Source organism: Indicator indicator, chromosome 7 (genome assembly GCF_027791375.1).
Source record: "Indicator indicator isolate 239-I01 chromosome 7, UM_Iind_1.1, whole genome shotgun sequence".
NCBI lineage: Eukaryota > Metazoa > Chordata > Aves > Piciformes > Indicatoridae > Indicator > Indicator indicator.
Window position 1 is genome coordinate 31,574,462 of NC_072016.1, and position 21,039 is coordinate 31,595,500.

A 21,039-nucleotide genomic window follows, 5' to 3' on the forward strand; every position below is an offset into this window, starting at 1 on the left:
GCTATGAAAATAAACTGAGAGAGTTGGGCTTTGTGGCCGTTCAATACCTAAAAGTGGCCTGTAAAAACGCTGGAGAAGGACTTTATACAAGGGCATATAATGATAAGACAAGGGGTATTTGCTGTAAAGTGAAGGTTAGCCTTGGATTAAATATTAGAACAAAATTGTTTAAACTGAGTGTCGTGAGACACGGGCCAGGATGCCGAGAGAGGTGGTAGATTCCCCATCCCTGAAAACATTCCAGGTCAGGTTGGACAGGACTTTGAGCAACCCGCTCTAGTAGATGTCCCTGCTGACTGCAGGCGTATTAGACTAGATGACCTTTAGAGGTCGCTTCCAACCCAAACCTTTCTGTGATTCTGTGATTGTATCTCACCGCAAGCTCAGGGGTACAGAAAGGTTCAGGCTTGGGTAAACGGCAGGAGGACGCCAGTGCCCGACCCAAAACACCTAGCTCGCTCCGGACCGTAATGGAGCTGCCCCTCACTCCCCTGACCAGCCAAAGACGTAGTCTGTAACCCACTGCGGAAGGGAGAAGACCCCAGCACGTCTAGCCCATGGGCGGACCGCACTACACTTCCCAGGGCTCTCCGCGCCGCTGCCGGAAGTGGGCGGGCATGAGCGCTCGCGGTGCCTTATGGGCGCGGCGGCGGCGGCGGTGGTCTTCATCATGGCGGCTTCCATCTCGGGCTACACGTTCAGTTCTGTCTGCTATTACAGCGCCAACAGCAGTGCTGACCACGTAGGTCCCTGGGGCCGCAGTCTCCCGGTGCGGCGAGGCGGGATGCCCCTCGGGGGCCGGGGTTCCCCTCTGTCTCCAAGGAGCACTGAGGCTGGGCCGGGCCCCGGCCGGCGGTAGCGGCTCCGCTCGGCTCCTGCCGGCGATATCGAGGTGTCCCTTGCGGACTGAGGTGTCTGCAGGGTGCTGCCCGGTCCTGGCTTGGCAGGAGGTGGGGAGATGGCTGCAGCCCCCCTTGGTCACACTGCGCCAGGGCCTTCGGCCAGGCTGCGCGTTTGGGGCATTGCTGGGCTGGTGGTGGGGTGCTGAGGCTGGACGCTGCCGGTGCGGGGCTCTCGCATGACACCCAGGAGACCGGCTGTGGGCAGAAATCGTGCGTGTAAAAAGCTGCGTGAGTCTTCGGCCACATTGCAGTTGTGCTGGTTTCCAGCTCCGGTAGCTTACAGTGCAAAACCTATGTGTCTCTAAAGCCTTGTTTTGTTGACAAGCTTCCAGTCTGAGCTTTCTCTCTTATCTCTACTCCAGAAAATGATACGCTGCTTTCCGTGCTTATACCAAAAGCACCTGATTCCTGCTTATTCTTACTCATTTTGGGCGGGTTGAAAAATAAAAGACTACTTTAAATTATTCTATGCATTTTATGGTCCCTGGTATTGTTCAAGGGCCAGACCATTCTCTGTATGTAAATTTCCATAAGCCTCTGCAGATGTAAATTCCGCTTCTAAGCTTTGAAGTAACAAAGCAGCAGTGGTATAGTGCAACTCAGCGGTTGAACTCAATGATCTTGAAGGTCTTTTCCAACCAAAGTGATTCTATGATTCTGTGTTTAGGCCTCCTTACCTGCTGCATGCTTGCATGGCTTGGAGTGCAGGCAGAGTGCTCCTTTAATCTATGCTTGTGTTGTATGAGTTGTGTGTTACCTATGGAAGCTTTCAGTAGAATATTATTTTGGGACAATTTACTCCTGTAGTGTTGTGAAAGGATGCTGGCAAACCAGAAGATCAGTCTTGGTAAACCTGAGTACAAGTTATACCTACTGCAGCTCAGATACATATTTCAAATTAAATATTTGTTTCGATGTTTTCATTTAATGCTGTGTATAGTGTTTTGGGTGGGTATTTTTCCTATTTTTAGTCTTTTTTTTTTTTTCCCCCTTTAAAATTGTAGGAAGGATTTCTGTTAGGAGAGGTGAGGCAGGAGGAGACCTTTAGCATCAGCGATTCACAGATCAGCAACACTGAATTTCTACAAGTGATTGGTAAGTAGCAGACCTTTGAGAAATTCTAAAGGAAGCACTGTAATTTTCAGTACAACTCAATTATTTCATTTTTGAGAAGAACACAAGATGTTCCTGTCTCTCAGATTCACATTTGCTACAGTATTGGTGTGCTGTGGTTGGGATGTGAGGACAGGAAACACTCTGTTGCTAGATACAGGGGATTTATACCTCTCTTTTTGTGGAGAAAAGATCGTTCATTGAAGACATTTATCAGCATTTCATAATTATTTATGAAATTGTTCATATTTAAATTTTTTTTGGGTTTTGGTCCTGCAGGGAGTGTCATGCTTCACACAGTTGCCTAAGTTCAAGCATGTGCTCAAAATAAAGTACATACATTGCTTGATTTACTCATACTTAAAGGTCACAAATTTCCAGGATTTTTTTTTCCTAGACATCTGGTAGTTCATGACATCATGAACTGCCACAGCAAGATTCATCAAGGAATATTTGTCAATCAATTTATTGCTGAGCACAAAGACTGTACAGCTGTCTTTGTTATTTGGTGTTACGAAAGGTGAAAAAAGATCCAAGATCTTCCTGTTAAGTGTTGTTGAAGTAGGTATTTTTATACATGAGTGAGGAGCTGTTGCAAGATTTTAGCTCTGTGGTTTATAGAAAATGGGAAACTCCTGAAAGAAAACACATTTTTGTGTGTGTATACATATGTTGATGTTGAAACACATCTAAGTTTCTTCTTTAAAACCTCCAAGCTGGCTTTATGGATCTGATTCTAGGTGACATAGCAGGGTCTGCATAAAGCTTAGGTAACAGACATCTTTGGATTGGCTGTCAATCATTACTCTGATACAGAACTAATGATCTGTCTACTATACTGTGGTACATATAGAATCAGTCAGGGCTGGAAGGGACCACAAGGATCATCTAGTTCCATATCAAGCTTCTTGTCACATTAAACAGTGATGGTTGACTATACAAGAATCCAGGTTTCCTGTTCCGCTTATTCCTGAGGAAACATGGATGATGAATTGATTGTGTGATGTTTCAATTAGTAGTAATTTAATAATTGAGCTAAATTACAAAAAAAAAAAAAGCCTAAGATTTTTTTGTGTGTAAATAATGACTATCAAAGTGTTGTGTAATGGAAGGCAACTGGTAGCTGTGTCTGTACAGACATTCAGTGTCTATTCAGTGGTGACTGATCTTGGTTATTATTGACAATGTCATACAGCAATATCACCAACTCCAGCCTCAGTGAGATTTCATAAACCAAGTGTTAGAGGTGTTAAAAATTACTCCCTTTCTAGATAATTCTTAATGTATTCTTAGTTACAGCTATTTTCTGAAAAGGGAAATTACCCACCCCTGGAGATCATCTGTGTATTTTTTTTTTTTTAGCTGACCAATTTTTTACTTCATATTTATTCATTAACTCTTGAATTCCCAGCTCAGTTTGTGAACTGAGATTGATGATTTGGTCTTGCTCAGGGTGATGTGACAAGAGGGAATGAATTGGAGGTTAAGGAGGGTAGATTTAGACTGGATATTGAGAAGAAATTCTTTACAGTAAGGGTGGTGAGATACTGGAACAGGTTGCCCATGGAGGTCATGGATACCCACCTCCCTGGAGGTGTTCAAGGCCCAGGTTGGATGTGGCCTTGAGCAGTCTGGTCTAGTGGAAGGTGTCCCTGCCCATGGCAGAGGGGTTGGAACTAGATGATCTTTAACCCAAACCATTCTGTGAATCTAGGCAATTCTGTGATTCCGTGGCACTGTTGTCACAGGTAAGTTTTAGCATTCTGCTTTCTCAAAGTTTAGTGGTAGTGTTTGAGTACATACGTGTGTGCATATGCATTGTATGTACTGCATACGTAAAAAATAAGTCAGTGTAGAGCTTAGATTTACAATGATGGCTGCTTCATGTGTTCTGAGCAGTAAGCTTGGTGCTTCCTGCTTTCAATGAAAAGGTCTGTGTAGCAGTGTAATAACTTGACAATTATATCTGTTATTCTCAGGCATTGCAGTCACTAGATCTGGTGGAAGAAGTTCCTCTCGACTGGCGTAGTTACACTTACTGGCTTTATTTAGCGGATTGTTTCCACAAATTCCTCTATGCCAGTGTGAAAATATGGGATTGATACGCTTTGAAACCATTCCAAATAAAGGAAGTCACTAACTAACAGCAGCATCCTGAGGAGTTCTTGCTAATGGATGGTTTCTCAGGCGGTATGCCTGCCGTGGCTGCTCAGGGCCTTGTTTTGATAGTGCCTAAATATGCTGAGATGCTAATGCCTGCAGTCTGTTGTTCTCATCATGAGAACTGTGATCTGGGTCTGACTCTGCTGAGATGGCAATCCTGTGCAGCCTGTGACTCTCAGCACAGCAGGTGGTGAGTCACTCTCCAGGAAGGAAAAGTCTATACAAAGTTGTTTCTAAACACTCCAGCAGGGTTCTCGTAGAGGATCTTGAAATAGTGCTGCAGAAGTGCTAGTTAGTCTGAGCAGATAGTTTCAGACAAAAGCTATGTGATCAAGATAGTATAAAATATATCTTCTCATTTATTCTTATTACTGTAAGTCAGAGGAAGATTTTAAAGGAGCACTGAACACCACAAAAAAGTAAGTTGTGCTTGGTGTTGGATAACGTGGATTGTATTTTTGCTCTTTTCTCGCTCTTCTCCAAGACTACAGACATGTTACAACCTTTGCTCCTTAAATAAGCAGCTTGGCACTTACTTCAGACTCTTCAAGGAAGACTAAATTGTGCTGTGACTTTTTAATACTTCATATAACCATTACAAATTGCAGCAAACCATTTTGGAGTGGTGTTTAACCCCTTTTCTCTTCACAGAGTCTATTTACCTTGCCTCTTAAAATACTCCAGTGTATTAATGTTTCAGTGATACCCTTCCCCATCCCTTTTTTATTCATTGCTGCTATTATTAACAGTGTGGATAAATGCAAGTAAACTCATGTAAAGGTGTATGAAAAATTAATAAAAAGAGTCATAAAAGCTTTTGTGAGGAGGTTGCAAGTATAAAATAGTATCAAAAATGTGTATTTGAGGCTCAAAGATCTGTGTGTATCTGAGCAAGTGTATGTTTTCCTTATTGTTAAAACATTTTCTTCTGTAAAATGGCAGATAGGAAAGAGAATCTTGTTTTCCAGGCATGGTGCTGTGTCATCAAGTGTTGCTGAGACATTAAGGGAAATGTGTGATCTGACACAAATGTTTATTTGCTCAGTAGCTGTGATGTGGAAAGTTCCTGCAAGATACACTGCTGTAATGTCTCTTTACTTTGAGCAGTTGGACATATGTCTCTTTTTTTGTTTTTTGCAGAAATCCATAACCATGAGCCTTGTTCAAAACTCTTTAGGTAAGCATTATCTGTTGTCCTCCTATGTTGGCTGCAGAATATAAAACTGGTAGTTCACTGAAATATATTTACATTTCAAATGTACCTACCAATGTTTGCTTTGTTTGCTTATCTGGTTTTGATCTGATAATACAGAAATACATGCAAAAAGCACCAACCATGACAATGAATGTGTGAGTTTACAGTTTTAGTAGCACTTGAAGGCTTATTCCTCAATCTCTTTGAAATTCCACCTCACATAGCTAGTGGAGGCAGGACAGCAGCAGATCAAATCATATGATAATTAGGATAAACATCAAGACCAGCTTAAATTATTGTAGTCCTAGATCAGCCATGCCTGGGCCTGGTGGGTCACAGAACAGCTTCTGTGCCCTCAGCTTAGTAACTTGCCAGGTTAACAAGTTGTTTTATAATCAGTTGTACTGACTTGCACCAACTAATTATTTTGAAACTTTCAGTTTATTAGCTGACTTTGCTTTCTCATTTATTTTGTAATCCAAAACTTAAAATTTATAAAAACAGGTCTAACAAATTCTGTTTAGGAGCTTCTATTTATTCACATATAGCTTTTCCCTACAGCCTTCACTTGTTACACAGTGATGGCTTCTGAACTGCTGTCTAGAAATTCTTTTTTAGAGGGAGTTCCCAATTAATCTCCTCTTGTCTTTATTTGGAGCTTTACAGCCAATTAAGAAGACACAGTACCTTAGATACTATGATTGACATTGTTTACATTAGAGAATAAAGCTGCAGTCTATTATTTGCTGCCTGATAATTACAGAGAACGAACTCTCAACCCAGTGATTTAGATGCTGGAGACTCTACAAGATAATATCCCACTATCTAGTAGACTCTTTCTGGTTCCTAGCAATGCTTTGTGCAGCACATATCAAAACCAGTCATGTTCACTGCTTCTCCTGAGTCAAGAAATTGGTTGTTAGTAACTGAGCTGATGAAGGAAGGGGCAGAAGCCTGCATTTCACTGCATGCTTTTTGTACCAGAAAGCATGAATTTATTTACTTCAGGGCACAGGGGAAACTCTCCCGGCTCATAACAGCTTTTATCAGTACCAGAGCATGTTGGTGATTTCCCTGTTTCATTAGATGTAGCAGATGCTGCTTTGGGGGCCATTCTACCTCATCCTTTCAAGTGTAGCCTGTCTGTGAGGAAGCCTCTTGCTCATCCACTCTGAATTCCTCTGAGCTGGCACTGCTGATGCTGATTATAACAGGCTCGGTTCCAGTATCCTTACCAACATGTGGGAGCTGAATCAGAAGCAAGGATTTTAAAAGAACTGATTTAACTCTCTGTGCAGTCTTCAGATGAAGGCATTTTGTTACACACTAGTTGCTCATCCCATAAAAGTATTCTTATAAAGCATTGAAAGAATTTGATATCCATAACTTACAAGAATGTTTAAATATTGTATATGTGAATTGACAATGTTATGCAAAAATTACATAGTCTCTCAAATTATTAACTAATTGTAGTCTTAATGTTCATAATAACGTGCATCTGGAAACGTATTTTATTTCCAGCCTTATTTACCAACCAAGTACTAAGCTTGGGTTTTTATGTTGTGTGTTATTTTTACCCCTCAACAAGAGCTGACATCATAGACCTCTCAAACAGAGTGTTCTCCTGCACTGCTTTAGGTGATAGTGATAGCAGCTCTTGAAAGAGACTAAGGACTTGGCAGTTAAGGAGGATTCTAATTTCAAATGTTTTTCCTTTTGCCATGAAATGTGATTGACTTGAATTTATAAACCTAGATTTATAAATTCTTCAATCAGGCTTACTCTCAAAATAACAATATATCAGGGTTTGGGTCTCAGTTCTGTAAGCAGAGCCATGTGAAAGACTGTGCTACTTTGGATTCTTGTGGGCCTCATCATAACTATTTTGGCTTCAAGGGTCCAATCATGTGAGCTTAATTGCAGGACTGGAGCTGAAGAAGCTGGTTTGTAGCTGCATGTAAAATGACCTTGCTTTCCTTTTTTTCTTTGGCAGGTAGGCCTCTTATTATCAGGGCAGGGTTTTACAAAATGCTGGTAAAATAGAATCACACAGTCCATTTCTGTACACACTGCCAGGGAAGTACCAGGCATCAAAATAATATGTAATACTAATAATTACAGACATTTTGTATTTCATTACTAGGGGTTTGAAAGAGGTGAGAGTTTTCACACCAGCTAGTCTTACACATCTAATTTAAATGCTCTGCACCTTCATCTGTAAGCAACTGCTTCTATTAGCTGGGCAGTCAAACCTAGGCTTTAACTGTGCTCGATATGGCACCCAAGTTGGATATCCTAAGTAAGTGGTGTGAATCCTATGTTGATAAAGGTAAAGCTCTAGGAGTTTTTGTACTGTATAGAATGCCATTTAATTGAAGAACAGTCAAAGTGTTAAATTATTTACTGTAACTATACTCTGTGTGTAAAATCTGTACATACCTTTCTCTCTCCCTTTTTGGTTCAAGCTTTTATGACTATGCAGGCAAGGTTAATGAGGAGAGTTTGGACAGGATTCTTAAAGACCGAAGAAAAGTAAGTTTTCTATCTTTTCCTCCTGTTGTAGTCATTAGAGCCTATGATTGGAGTGGGTTTGGAAAGCAAACAAAGGTAGTTAATTAGAAGAAATATTTTCATTCACAGGCCTGATGGTTTATTTTGACCCAAAGTTTATCCTATACAGAAGTAGGTAGATTTGTGGTACTTAGGTTAAATCTGGGGCAATGTCTGAATTCTTGGGTGGGGGAAGGGGCAAAGGTTTTAAGTTTAGGCCTCTGAAAGAGAAGGTCTGGTATTAACCCACTGCAATTTCTAAGTGTAATGATTGTGTGCTCTGCTGCTGAAGCCAACAACAATGCAGCTGATCTGAAAATCTGTTCTAAAGAGTTCGTTTAGGAGTTGTAATGACACAGCCTTGTAACTGCACTGTCAGTTTTAAACTGGAAAAACTGTTCTGTCAGTTACGCCAGATTTTCTAGATTTGTCATGAGTATGTTATTAGTAGCATAGCTGATATTAAATTTCAGTGATTATTTGGAGAAGAGTCAAACCGTTTTAAAGTGTTTCAATCCATACTTGCAGCGTGCTGTCTTTCTAAGTATCTGATTATTAATTCAGAAGTTCCCATGAATCTGAGACATCAGAGATCAGAGCTGAAGATGTGGTTCTGTAGGTAGGGACATGAATCCACTTGTCAGCTTGCTCTGGCAAAAGGATGGATGACTGACCTGAACAGCTTGTGGCAGCTGTGGACCTTGTTGGACCTAGCAGAACAGAGTCACGGGTATCTGAATTTGGCTTACCAGGTCTGGGTAGTGCCATAGCTACTACAAGGTAGGGGTGGTTAAAACAAGAATGAATCAATGTCTTTTACAAAGCAGCAGCAAACCAATGTTGTTCCAGCTGCTTGTAGAGCTGCCACCTGAATTTCACGGGTGGCAGAACTCACTGTCAGAGCTGGACCTGTTGGGATTTCTGTCCTCTACAGGTGGCTCAGGGGTAACTTTTTGTTACTCTGGTCTGAGCAACAATGCTGAGTGTGTGACTCGATCATTATCATGCAAAGTATGTAATGGCATTTGTTCAGCTGCTAACTGTATGTGCAGCCTTCATTTATTGTTCACCTCACCCTCCTGAACTGTGGACTTCTACTTAACAGTTGAGGGATCTTAGGGAAGCAAGTTCTAAACCTGTGCAACTTCTGCAACACTGCAATGTGTTTTTCTTGTCTGTTTCTTCCAGCAAATGCTCTCACAGCAGGCTCCTCTGTATACCAGTGTATTTATGCTTAGTGCATAGGTGTTTTGTGTGTATATTTATATACAGACATGTACATCTCCATGCTGATGATGAAGTTTCCAGTCTCAGATCCTGAATTTTGTAACCCCAGAACTCTAGAACACTATGGAGGGTATTGAGTTTCCCTTCAGGAGATAAGGCAAACCCCATCATTTAAAAATGCTCATCTCCCACTAGATTTCAGTTAAATTCTATTTTGTTGAGACCTGCTCTTCAAGGAGCCTCTGGCAAGTTTTAATTTCTCCTTTTTTGTTGTTGTTGCTGTTTGTTTTTGTTTTTCCTGCATACTCACCACAGGTAATGCAAATGTGGTGCGAATAACGCACCACAGATTTAATGGCTAATTGTTATAATGTCAAAAGAAAGAGTGCTGTCTGGGAATGAAGATAGTCTTGTGTTGTCTTTTGTTAGCAAATAAGTACATTTTATTACATTCAGAGGAACTAATTGTATAGATCTACTATAAAAGTTGAAGACAATGCTTCCAGTTTTAATTAACAGCGGAGCCATATTGTTTAGTGTAGGATCTGCTCTGTCCCATTCAATACAAAGAAAGAGTCAGTTGAAATGTTCAGGCTGAAGGAACCCCACACTTGCTGTTCGAAAACAGCTTAAATGTAATAATTTGCAGATCACACACAGAATCACACAGAATCAACCACGTTGGAAGAGACCTCCAAGATCACCAAGTCCAACCGAGCACCCAGCTAGACTATGGCACTAAGTGCCTCATCCAGTCTTTTCTTAAACACCTCCAGGGATGTTGACCCCACCACCTCCCTGGGCAGCCCATTGCAATGGGCAATCTCTCTTTCTGTGAAGAACCTTTTTCCTAAGATTAAGCCTAAACTTCCTCCTGCACAGCTTGAGACTGTGTCTTCTTGTTCTGTTGCTGGTTGCCTGGGAGAAGAGAGCAATCCCCACCTGGCTACAACCACCCTTCAGGTAGTTGTAGATGCTCCAAGGTTTGCTGCTAAGGTTAGACATTTGAGTTATATTGGAAGTGGGACCTTGAATGCCACCGGGGACGTGCAGGAGCCTGTAATGCAATGAGGTTGATCAATTAATAGTCATGTTGGAACAGGATGTCACTTGTTTGAGGTGCAAGGCTCTAGTAACTCAGTCTGATTTTGTTGTAATCAAGCTGTTGGCTGCTTCAGGTGGTAACAGTTTTAGCAGCTTTCTTACCAGAAGGTAAATCTGTATCCCTTGGTTAATACTTTGGGTTTGTTTGTTTTTTTTTCCTGCTGTGCTTTGATTACAGAACGTTATTGGATGGTACAGATTTAGGAGAAACACTCAGCAGCAAATGTCATACAGAGAACACATCATTCACAAACAGCTGACACACATCCTTGGAGTGCCTGATCTTGTCTTTCTTCTCTTCAGCTTCATTTCCACTGCAAATAACTCCACACATGCTTTAGAATATGTGCTTTTTAGACCAAACCGAAGGTAAGCAATCTCTGTGTATCAGCCAGTCCTCATTTTCTGTTCTGCCTATTGCTATTCTTTATATTCAGGTTTCTACAATCACACCCCTTCCCTGGAGGTGTTCAAGGGTCAGGTTGGACAAGACCTTGAGCAACCTGGTCTAGATGGTTAGAAGGTGACCCTGGCCATGGAGGGGGGTGGGGGTTTGAAGTAGATGATCTTTAAGGTCCCTTCCAATCCAACCCATTCTATGATTCTGTGACGGTTTACTGTTTGTCAAATGATGTCTTGATGTGAGGATAGATGGGTTTTTTTTTTGTTTTCTCCTAGGCAAGCAGTTTATCAGTACGTTTGAGGGCGAGCAAAGTTCTTTTCAGTCTTTAAATCTTCAGTCAACAACAAAAAATACCTTTTAAGAGAAATCACATCAGTACCGTGTGTCATGTAATAGACCTGAATGTAGCTTCATAGAATGGTGGGGATTAGAAAGGGACCTCTGGAGATCATCTCGTCCAACCCCACTGCTAAAGCAGGGTCACCCAAAGCAAGCTGCTCAGGATCACCATGTCCAGGCAGCTTTGGAATCTCTCCAGAGAAGGAGACTCCACAACCTCTCTGGGCAGCCTGCTCCAGTCCTCTGGCACCTTTGCATGAAAGAGTTTCTCCTTCTATTGAGATGGAACCTCTTGTGGTCCAGTTTATGCCCATTTCCCCTTGTCCTGTCACTGGGCTCCAGTGAAAAGAGTCTGGCCCCATCCTCTTCCCCTCCACCTTTTAGATATTGATAAGCTTCACCCTTCTTGGTAGTTTGAATGCACAATTAAAAGGTTTTTAAGTGGTACAGGGCCCATGTCAAAAGGGGGCTTGATCATGTATTTATTTTAAACACAACTTTTAATATTTAGCAGCTTTTGTAATAAACCTAATGCAGGAGCTTTAAAACTGTGTTCATGCTTGATGATGTGTTCAACTCGTGATTGTGTTCAGTGCGTGATGATGCTTTGTGATCCTCAGCGAGATGGGAGGATATCAAAGCTATTGTAAATAATCTTTTGAATATGAATGAAGAAGTCTTTCTGATCTTTCTCCACAGGTATAATCAAAGGGTGTCGCTTACTATTCCCAATCTAGGCAACACTAGTCAACAGGAGTACAAAGTTTCTTCAGTGCCAAATACTTCTCAGAATTATGCCAAAGTTATTAAGGAACATGGGTAAGGATATTTCCTTTGCAAACGAAGCACAATCATAAAGCTCTGCATTCTGTACCTTCCAAAGATTACAAATATGCATTTCAAGCAGTAAAAAAGTAGTTCTAGAGGAGAATGGTCAGTTCCTACTGTGCTTTTGTCCTGCTTCAAATAGAATCTTCCAGAAGAAGGTGCACTAATCAGAAGAACGGAACTGATGTGGCCGTTTGGTGCTGTGGCTGGAAGCTTCTTATTTGATTTCCACCCTCCCTCTATTCTGTGGAATAGAATTCTAAGGAATTCTATGTGGAAGCGTGATTTAGGACTTGAACTCTGACTTGGTAGTGTGGATGTCTGGTTCTTTTTACGGCATTTAATTAAAATTACTTAAGAAATGCAGAGTACCTCTTCTGGCTGTTAACAATGAAATGATACAAGCTTAGAATTTCTGTACCATTTTAATCTTGGTCAAACAGGACTTCATAGTTCCAGAAAGAATTTTGGTATTGATTATGCTGCTGTCCAGATTTTGATTCTTGAGAGTATGATATGTTTTTAGCCATAAAGAAATAAAATCCATTTTAGAAATAGTGATATGTTTAACAGCAATTGAAAGACAGCATGAGCTAGGAACTGGTGTTGTCTTTCCTAACTAACAATTTCTGCTTTTCTTTCTTTCTTTTAGTACTGATTTTTTTGACAAAGATGGAGTGATGAAGGACATCAGGGCTATATATCAGGTTTACAATGCACTTCAGGAAAAAGTACAGGTAACTTCCTTTACTGAGTATTGATAAGTATTTGTTGTGGCATCTTATGTTTGTCTTTTGGTTAAACCAGGAGTTGAGGACTTTGAGATTTTTAGAGCTCAAACAAGTTAGGAACTGTAGAAAAATAAGTTTGATTTTAATAGTCAAATGTCAGTTTCTGTTTAGTGTGTGCATTTGCTGTGGATACTGTAAAAGGGGTTGATACAAACATCATCAATTCTTTCTCTCTTGCAAGTAAAAGTGATTTAACACTTAGTGATTTCTGGGGGACATTAGCTATTTTTAAGAGTATGTGTTGAAGAAAAGCCTTGCTGAAGGCTGTAGGGATTTGCACAGGTTTAAAGGCTTGCCTGTGTGAGTTTAAAAATGACTCCTGGCTCTTGGTATGTAGCATGCAGCAAAGAGCTCCATCTGTTAGTTAAAACTTGTGAATGCTTTGTGTGGAGCATGAGTGAATCCTGCTCCAAATGTGGCAAAGCATCTGCAAGTGCCTTGAGTGTCAAATCTACTAAATGTAAGCTTGTCAATTCACAGCTCGTCCTGTGTGAAGAGCAGCAGAGCTGTGCTGCCTGGGGAGCACACACATCTGCTAATTGTGCTGTAGTCACAGCTTATTTCCAGGCTTTCCCCTTACATCTGCCCTGGAGGGATTTGTGTCTCTGCTCCTGCTGCTTGGCACAGAGCAGAGAACAAGGCAGCAATTGCTCCAGCCATGCTGTGACCCTGCTCTCATGGGAGAATGGCTGTTTCTCAGTGGAAGCTGCTGTTTTTCTAACCTGCCTTGTAAGGAGGCATTCTCAACTTACATTGAGAAGGCAGACAGCTTTCATTTCAGCTCCAATTCAGGGAATGTGGAAATTTATTTCCAGAGGTCTCTCCCATTAGCTAATGGTATTATTCTGTAACACTGTCTTTGCCATGAGCATGTGTATCCTTTTTGTACTCTTGCTCTTATTTGAATCATTGCCTGGAAAAATGGAAAACGTAACATCACCAGGGAGTTGTCTTCCTACCTGTTAAAACCGTGATTTTGTTTTATTTCACCATGTAAATCATGCTGCTGTATGTTGTCTACAGAGCTTAAAAGTAACTTGGGTGTTAGCTAACTTGAGGAGCTTTTATCTTTAAAATGACTGTTTCACAGGGAATGTTACCAGAGTGAGAAGAAATCTTCTGGTAAAGCAGCTGAGACATGTTTGTGTTATTCACCAGTTGGTTGGGAGGGTTTAAACTTTATAAACATCTAAAAAATAGATGCAGAACTGGAAGCATAGTTAAATGTTTTTCAACTCTCTAGGTCAGATTAGTACTAGTATAACTTCTTGGGGAAGAAACAGTAACTGACGACTGGTTTAACAACCATCAGAGCTGTGTACTCCTCAAAAATCATCATGTTTAAGGACTAACACTTAATTCCTGAAGAAGTAAACAATATCCAGTGTAACATGTTCAGCTAAAAAAAAATCAGTATTATCAAGAACTAGTTTTCAATGTAGATCCTTCTATGAAAATTTCACATTCATTTCTTAACCAGTATAGGGGAATCTTGTTGAAAAATCCACAGGGCTTGTGGATCACTTAGGAGATCAGCTTGGGATCCTAAATTTGAATTTCATACCTCAGTTTGAGGTTTCATACCCCAGTTATTACCTTTATTTGGCAAGACCAATTTGCTCTAGTATGAAAAACAGGCACCTTTATGCTACGTTTTGAAATCATGCTACTATAGCATTGTTGTTGTGCTAACAGCAGTGTATTTAAAAAAGGCAAATTTTTTCTACCAGCTAGGAAGAACTAATCTTAGTACAAATCTTCCTGTAGTGGATTAATTATTTGGAAATGTCATGCATCAGTTGGGAATTTGCAACAGGCAATATAGCAAGCAGTCTTCAGATTGGATGTTCTACTCTGATAGAATTAACTCCTGCTCTTATATTTGTGCTGTTAATGGCTTCTTGTCTCGTAGTAGCTTTATTAATGTTGTCATGAAAGGCCTTCATGTATTTTTTGCAACCTCTTGGCATATCTTCTGTTTTTCTCCTAGGCAGTATGTATAGATGTAGAAAAAAGTGAACGTATTGTTGAATCTTTTCAAGCTGATGTAAACAAGTTAAGGCGGCAAATCGCACAAAAGAAAAGTGAGAAAGAGCAAGAAATCAGTAAGTTGCATTTTAATATTTTGTTGCTGTTTCAGAAGCAGATGCTGTAAGGACAAAGCATGTTGTGGAATTACTTTGAGTTGTATTCCTGATAGCTCATAGCAAAAGTAAAATAAATTACATTGGGAAGGGTATGTGATGAATTTAACATGGAAGAATACCCAAACTGTGATGTGTCTATAGGAGTTATTCACTGTTAACAAACTTAACAAAGCTGTGGAGAAAGGAGGAGAAAGTCAGCTCTGGAAATAATACAGGAAAAGACTGGTTGTAGGAAAGGAAAAATATAGCAAAGCCAGGAATGGAAAAGCAAATCTAAACACTGGAGAGACTCCTTCTCAGCGATTACATAGAAACAGGATATTGCATTTATGGGCCAGTAACTATTGATTTTTTTTTTTTTTTTTTTAAATCTTCATTCCCTTTTGCACTCCCCAGCACCATCCCCAAATACAAGCTCAGCACAAATTAAGTTGGAGTTCAGTTGTATTACTGGGCACCAAACAAACTGGGTGAAGGGAAATGAGTGCTTAAGTGATGAACACTGATGTAGAACATCCAAAGTGTTGTCTAAATGACTTCTGACCTTGTAGTTTTAATGAGTGTTTTTCACCACAGATTTAGAGGAGACCATTTACATTTTTACCCTCCTCCTGCTTTGTACTGACTGAATCTGACTTTAGTCAGCAGTTTTGGTGTTGTTTGCTGACTTAGTGGTGAACATGATTAGCATTGAAAACCACTTTTCAAGGTCAAGCTAAATCTTCCCAAAAGTCCATTTTGTAGTCATTCCTATCTTGAGGAGTACCTGCTAGAAAGAAAAAGAAACTGTCTAAATGTAGAATATTGTTGGAATTTGCCTTCCTATGTCAAGTCCCATAACATCGCTGATAGGAATTTCAATCTATTAGTTTTAATTCCATGAAGCTACTGAAATGTTGTCTCTTTTGCAGTGTGTTGGGATTCATTTTAGGAGAAGGTGAACCAGCTTATTCTTTGATTTTTTTGAAGGGTGATAGAAGCTGGATGGTCTTCTCTTTCTAGTGAAGCTCTGAATGCAGAAATTCCATTGCTGCTCTCTTTTTAAGACCTCTATTAGTATTGTGGTATTTTGGTTTAAGATTTCATGGTGTGGATAAGTCCCATTAAACAATCCATGTTTTATTAGGGTTGATTCTGCATTCTGTATTAAAAGTACAAATTTTCATAGTACATATTTAAGACCAATAGGGCAAGCCAGCAAAAGAAGGTAAACATACACCTTTTGCTGGCTTTCCCTACTAGCCAGCAAAAGGTGTATGTTCATCTTTTGCTGCTCCATAACTTTCTGAATCAGTTGAGACCTATTGTGTGAGCATACTTGGCTGGATGCCACACTGTCCTTCCTTCCTAAAATTTGAATGTGGCTTTGGGAGTCTAGCCTTGTGTTTAGCAGTAGATAGGTTTTGTGAAGGGCCTGGACCTTTCCAAGGAGACATTGCTGTTCTAAAGTAATTTGTGAGTGTAAGGGAAGACTAAAGGTAGAGAATAAGAGCAGAGAACAGGCAGATGGGAAGTAGGATTTTAAAATATTTACAGTAATACATAATTTATAAGCAGGTGTTATTCTTCAGCAAACACTGGCTCTTTTTGCCATGCCTTGAAATAAGCAAATGACCAAATTTTGTAATTTTAGCTGCTAGGTGGGTTTATATTATTTGTGCATCCTGTCATCTAATGCTGGCTTAGATGGGTTAACACCCCAAACTGTCCAACAGACTCTTCTGCTGCTATGACTGGATATTATTTTCACCAGGCAGCGTTGTACTGCTGTCACATGGGCATTTCAAGGCAAAGTTTGATCTATCAGCCCAGGTTCTTCCTTCTCTGAACCTCAAAAATAAGTTAAAATGCCGTCATAAGGCAGAGGCCATTTGAGAGATGCAACTGTCATGAGTCACTGCTGTTTTCTGCTTGGTTACAGATGAAACAGCCAGGGAGCTATGCTACTATGCATGTTAGGGAGAACTAGAGATGGGTATTTAGTGTGACTGGAGCTGATCCCAGCCCATATGGCAAGAGATGGGGGTGGAGGAGGAAGAGCAGTCAGTGCTAGCCTCTAGATACTACCAGTGCGATACGAATGCTGGATTGAAAATTTATGCCAGAGCAGATAATCATGTGAGAGAGCTGAAACAAGAAAACATGCAGCTTGTATCTCTGCAATATTTTTAGATGTGAGTAGCTAAATACTGAAGTGGCCGCCTGTTCTCTCACTCTCTCAGTATTGGGAGAATTTCCTTGGGTTTACTGAGTTAAAGGTTCTAGTTAATCATTGTCTGAGCTGGAAGAAGTGGGAGCATTCCTGTGGTAGTGTTGTGTGAAAGCTTGTCACTCTGATACCTGTTTTGTTAACAGGTTATGACTTAAACTCTCTAGCACAAAAGTCAATTGAGACTTTACTTGCCAGATCACTCAATTTTGTCCATGTAGTAGCATGTTCTAGGACATAGCAAGTGCTGTGACTTCCCAGGTCCCAAGAACAATCCCCCACAGTTCTCCTATTATGGACCAAAACTGGAGTGCTGTTACGTAGTCACTTGAATACGCTCTTTTTATTCCTGAAGTCATTGACTTGATTAAAAGAACTCTCCAGCCTTCTTTTGCTTTTTCCAGAAGCATGGTGCCACCTTAAGTAGAGCTGATACCATGTTGTCTATCACCTAGCTACAAGGCAGATTTTTATATACCAGTGTCAATTCTGACAGACATTAGGAGGTTAATAACCAGTTAAAAAACAGTCAAAAACTTCAGTCCTCCCAGTGCTTAACAAACCTTCTTTCAAGGAAGTTTCTTGTCATGGGTAATGTGTACTACTCTAATTTAAGCCACCTTCTCTCTTGGCTTTCCACAGCAGCCTCTTGTGTACATTGGAAGACTGAAAGTTGTTCCCTCAGTTTTCTCTAATTATTCCAGTTACTGCAGATTTTTCTCTTTGGTCATGGTATCCAGACCTCTGAGTAACTTTCTTTTGTAGAGTTTCTCCAGTTTATTTCTTAAACTGTGGTATTCAAAATTAGATCCAGCATTCCAGTTGTAGTCTTACCCACTGCAGCAATACCTACTGAAATGTACTGGCCTGTTTCTCAACAGCTGAGCACACTTAATACATGGTTGGATATTGGGAAAAATTTTGTACCGAAAAAGGTTGTCAAGCCCTGGGACAGGCTTCCTAGGGAAGTGGTGGAGTCCTTATCCCTGTAAGGATTTAAAAGGCATGGAGGTGTAGAATTTTTGGAGGTGGTTTAGTGGTGGACTTGGTAGTGCTGGGTTAATGACTGGACTTGATCTTAAAGGTATTTTCCAACCCAAACAATTCTGTGATTCTAAGCCAAGAGCAAGCCTGTGTTTCTTTTCTGCAGCAGGATGTAACTCTTCTCATTGTGCAGTTCATTATTCCTGTGCATCTTCCTGAAATTACTTTCCAAACCATCTCATTTAAGATAACTTTCAAATTTCTGTTCTGATATTCTGTTATACTTGCAGCTATTACTAGCAGAGTACCCTCTGCAATTTTAATAACCTTGTGCTGATTCAGTTTCATCATTTAGGTTCCTAATGTGAGCATAGTTCCGTTGTGGAGCTGTGGGAGCTTCACCTTGATGTGTCTTTCCAGTGTGGCTGTTAACCATTTTAATTGCTCTTTAACTTTTTAAAATAAAAGCTTATGTCACTGCCTGCTTGTTCTGAAATGTGGACATGCTGTGAAATGATAGGATGATTTGGGTTGGAAGGGACCTTAAAGATCGACACCTAGCAGATCAGGTTGCTGAAAGCCTCATCCAGCCTAGCTTTGAACACTTTCAGGGATGGGGCATTCACAGCTTCTCTGGACAACCTGTTCCAGTGTCTCACCAGGCATGATCATGTGCACCAACAAGTTTCAGAGTACACTGCTAAATTTAGGGAAGATGTTCTTTGTCTAACTCAGAGTAGGATGTAAGATTTGCAACATGATTGGGGAATAGTGCCATATATAGTCATCAGGAGGGCCACAAAGATGATGAGAGGGCTGAAGCACCTCCCCTTTGGGGTCAGGCTGTGACAGTTGGTTGGTCAGCCTAGAGAAGGCTCTGGTGAGATTATCGTGGCCTTCCAGCACCTGAAGGGGGCCTGCAAGAAATCTGGGAAGGGACTTTTTACAAGGGCTTGTAGTGATAAGACAAGGGGCAATGGATTGAAGCTTGAGGAGGGTAGATTTAGACTGGATATTAGAAATCCTTTACAGTAAGGGTGGTGAGATACTGAAGGAGGTTTCCAAGGGAGGTCATGGATGCCTGATGCCCCCTCCCTGAAAGTGTTGAGGGCCAGATTGGATGAGGCCTTGAGCAACCTGGCCTAGTGGAAGGTGTCCTTGCCCATGGCAGGGGGGTTTGAACTAGATGATCTTTCAGGTCTCTTCTAACCCAAACTGTTCTATAATTCTGTGAATCGATACAGAAAATAGGATTGTCAAAGGTGAGTAGTGGAATCTGTAAAGGAGAGACCCAGTGCTGGAGTCTGAAAGCGATGGACATTTAGTAACAACCAGAAAGAAGGAAGAGAGGACAGCTGGGTGGGTGGGGTACATTAGAGCTAGGTTGTGTCAAGTATATTGCAAAGTCAGCAATAATCACACTGATGTTCTTTGCCTTTTAGGAATGCAGCAGGCAGTTTTAAGCAGGCAGATGCCAACAGATAACTTGGAACCTATGTTTGTTCCACGAATGTCCTACACTGGGTTTGCTGTGGAAGGCTGCACGCTTGAAGATTCAGATGTCTCTGATCCTCCCCCTCCCTATTCTGATTTCAATGCAACCAGTCAAGAAAGTACTGTTGGTCACAGTCTCCTGGAAAGCAACGTTTTTATGCCTCGACCTCAAGCAGTAGGTTCTTCCAGTTATGTTTCCACAAACATAGGATTGAAATATTCTGGTAATGGAGCATCCATGCCATCTTCCCAAAGAGCAGTTGGTGACAATGTTGACGAATCAGAAGACAGTGATTATGAAAACTTACTTGAACCTACAGAGTCATCTGACAGTGAATACTCACAGACAAGGGATTCACGACCTTCAGCACATCCTGATGGAGATTCCAGGAACACACAAACTTCTCAGATTTGATGGGGGAGAGGGAGAAGAAATCCACATGACACTGGTTTGTTTTTTTCTTAATTGTCACAGAGATTTCGGGGATTTAACCTGGAGGAAATGAACTACACAGGATTACTGTGCACACAGAAATGTAGAAGACTTGCACTAGATGATTTATTCCCCCCCGTGATACATTTTGCAAGTTTTATAATGGAATCATTAGGATAATCAAGTTGTACTAATACTGATGAGGTTCATGGATGTACTGGTAAATTTAGGCAAAATGAAATTTATAGAGATCTTGTAGCTTTTGTTGCCGTATTTTCTTTAAGACAATAAATTGGGATGTAGTAAAAACTAAGCACAGTTAGTCAACAAAATAATGTTCTCAAATCAAAACTTACCTCTTGCACTATCATGCCTTGAATTTTAATTTTTGAAAGGGAAATAAATCTTATCAGCCGCCTTCAGAATAGCTTTCTATGGTAAGCCAAGCTGGCCTTTGCAAGCAGAGATTTTGATAATCCTGAGAAGCCTGATGGGAACAGATGTGATCTACCTTCTTCTATGGGCATGCTCTTTGAACTGAGAAGGGGTTTGTTTCAGCTTGGTTTTTAACTAGCAGAATGTGTGTGTTTCACTTTGAAATGATGGTTGCCTTTCTTTCTGTAAGGGGTGTAGCGGGGGGTGGGATGGCTGGTAAATCATCCAAGTGAATGTCATAAATAGAATTATTCCGATTTTGCTGGGTTTACAATGACTTTATGCCACACTAGCCTCGTTTACTGTCTTATCTGTTATTTTAGCATCAGTACAAAGTGCACATACAGGAGTAAATGACTGCCAGAAGTAGTAAATCCCATCCCGATTGGACTTTGGAGCCTGCAAGTTACAAACATCAGAGACTGCTTCTTGGTTTATTTGCATCTGAATCTTGGATGTACACTTCTAGAGGAGTTACTTTATGTAATAAATAGGGGAGAGGGTAGGAGAAGATTGTTTGGAGAGTCCCTTGGGTTTATTACCTCTTTTTCTTCTGGATGAAATGTGTAAATGATTATTTTAATTTGAATTTCAACTCCTTGTCAGCAAATTGTTGTTTGGGATAAATGAAATGTGGTATATTTAGAGAATTCAATGTTCAGATGCACTTATTTTTATTTAAATACTGCCTGTATGCTAACGTTGCCCAAAATATGTGAAAT

General features: G+C 40.6%; 1 protein-coding gene across 1 annotated transcript; it reads left to right on the forward strand.

The window, feature by feature from the left end:
- Positions 1–670: 670 nt before the first annotated feature.
- On the forward strand, positions 671–19,864 carry ABRAXAS2 (abraxas 2, BRISC complex subunit). Its single transcript, XM_054382375.1, has 9 exons — positions 671–742; positions 1,907–1,997; positions 5,319–5,355; positions 7,839–7,905; positions 10,433–10,623; positions 11,696–11,815; positions 12,477–12,561; positions 14,606–14,720; positions 19,398–19,864. The coding sequence occupies exons 1-9, from the start codon at positions 671–673 to the stop codon at positions 19,862–19,864; spliced, it is 1,245 nt and encodes a 414-aa protein (XP_054238350.1).
- Positions 19,865–21,039: the final 1,175 nt, after the last annotated feature.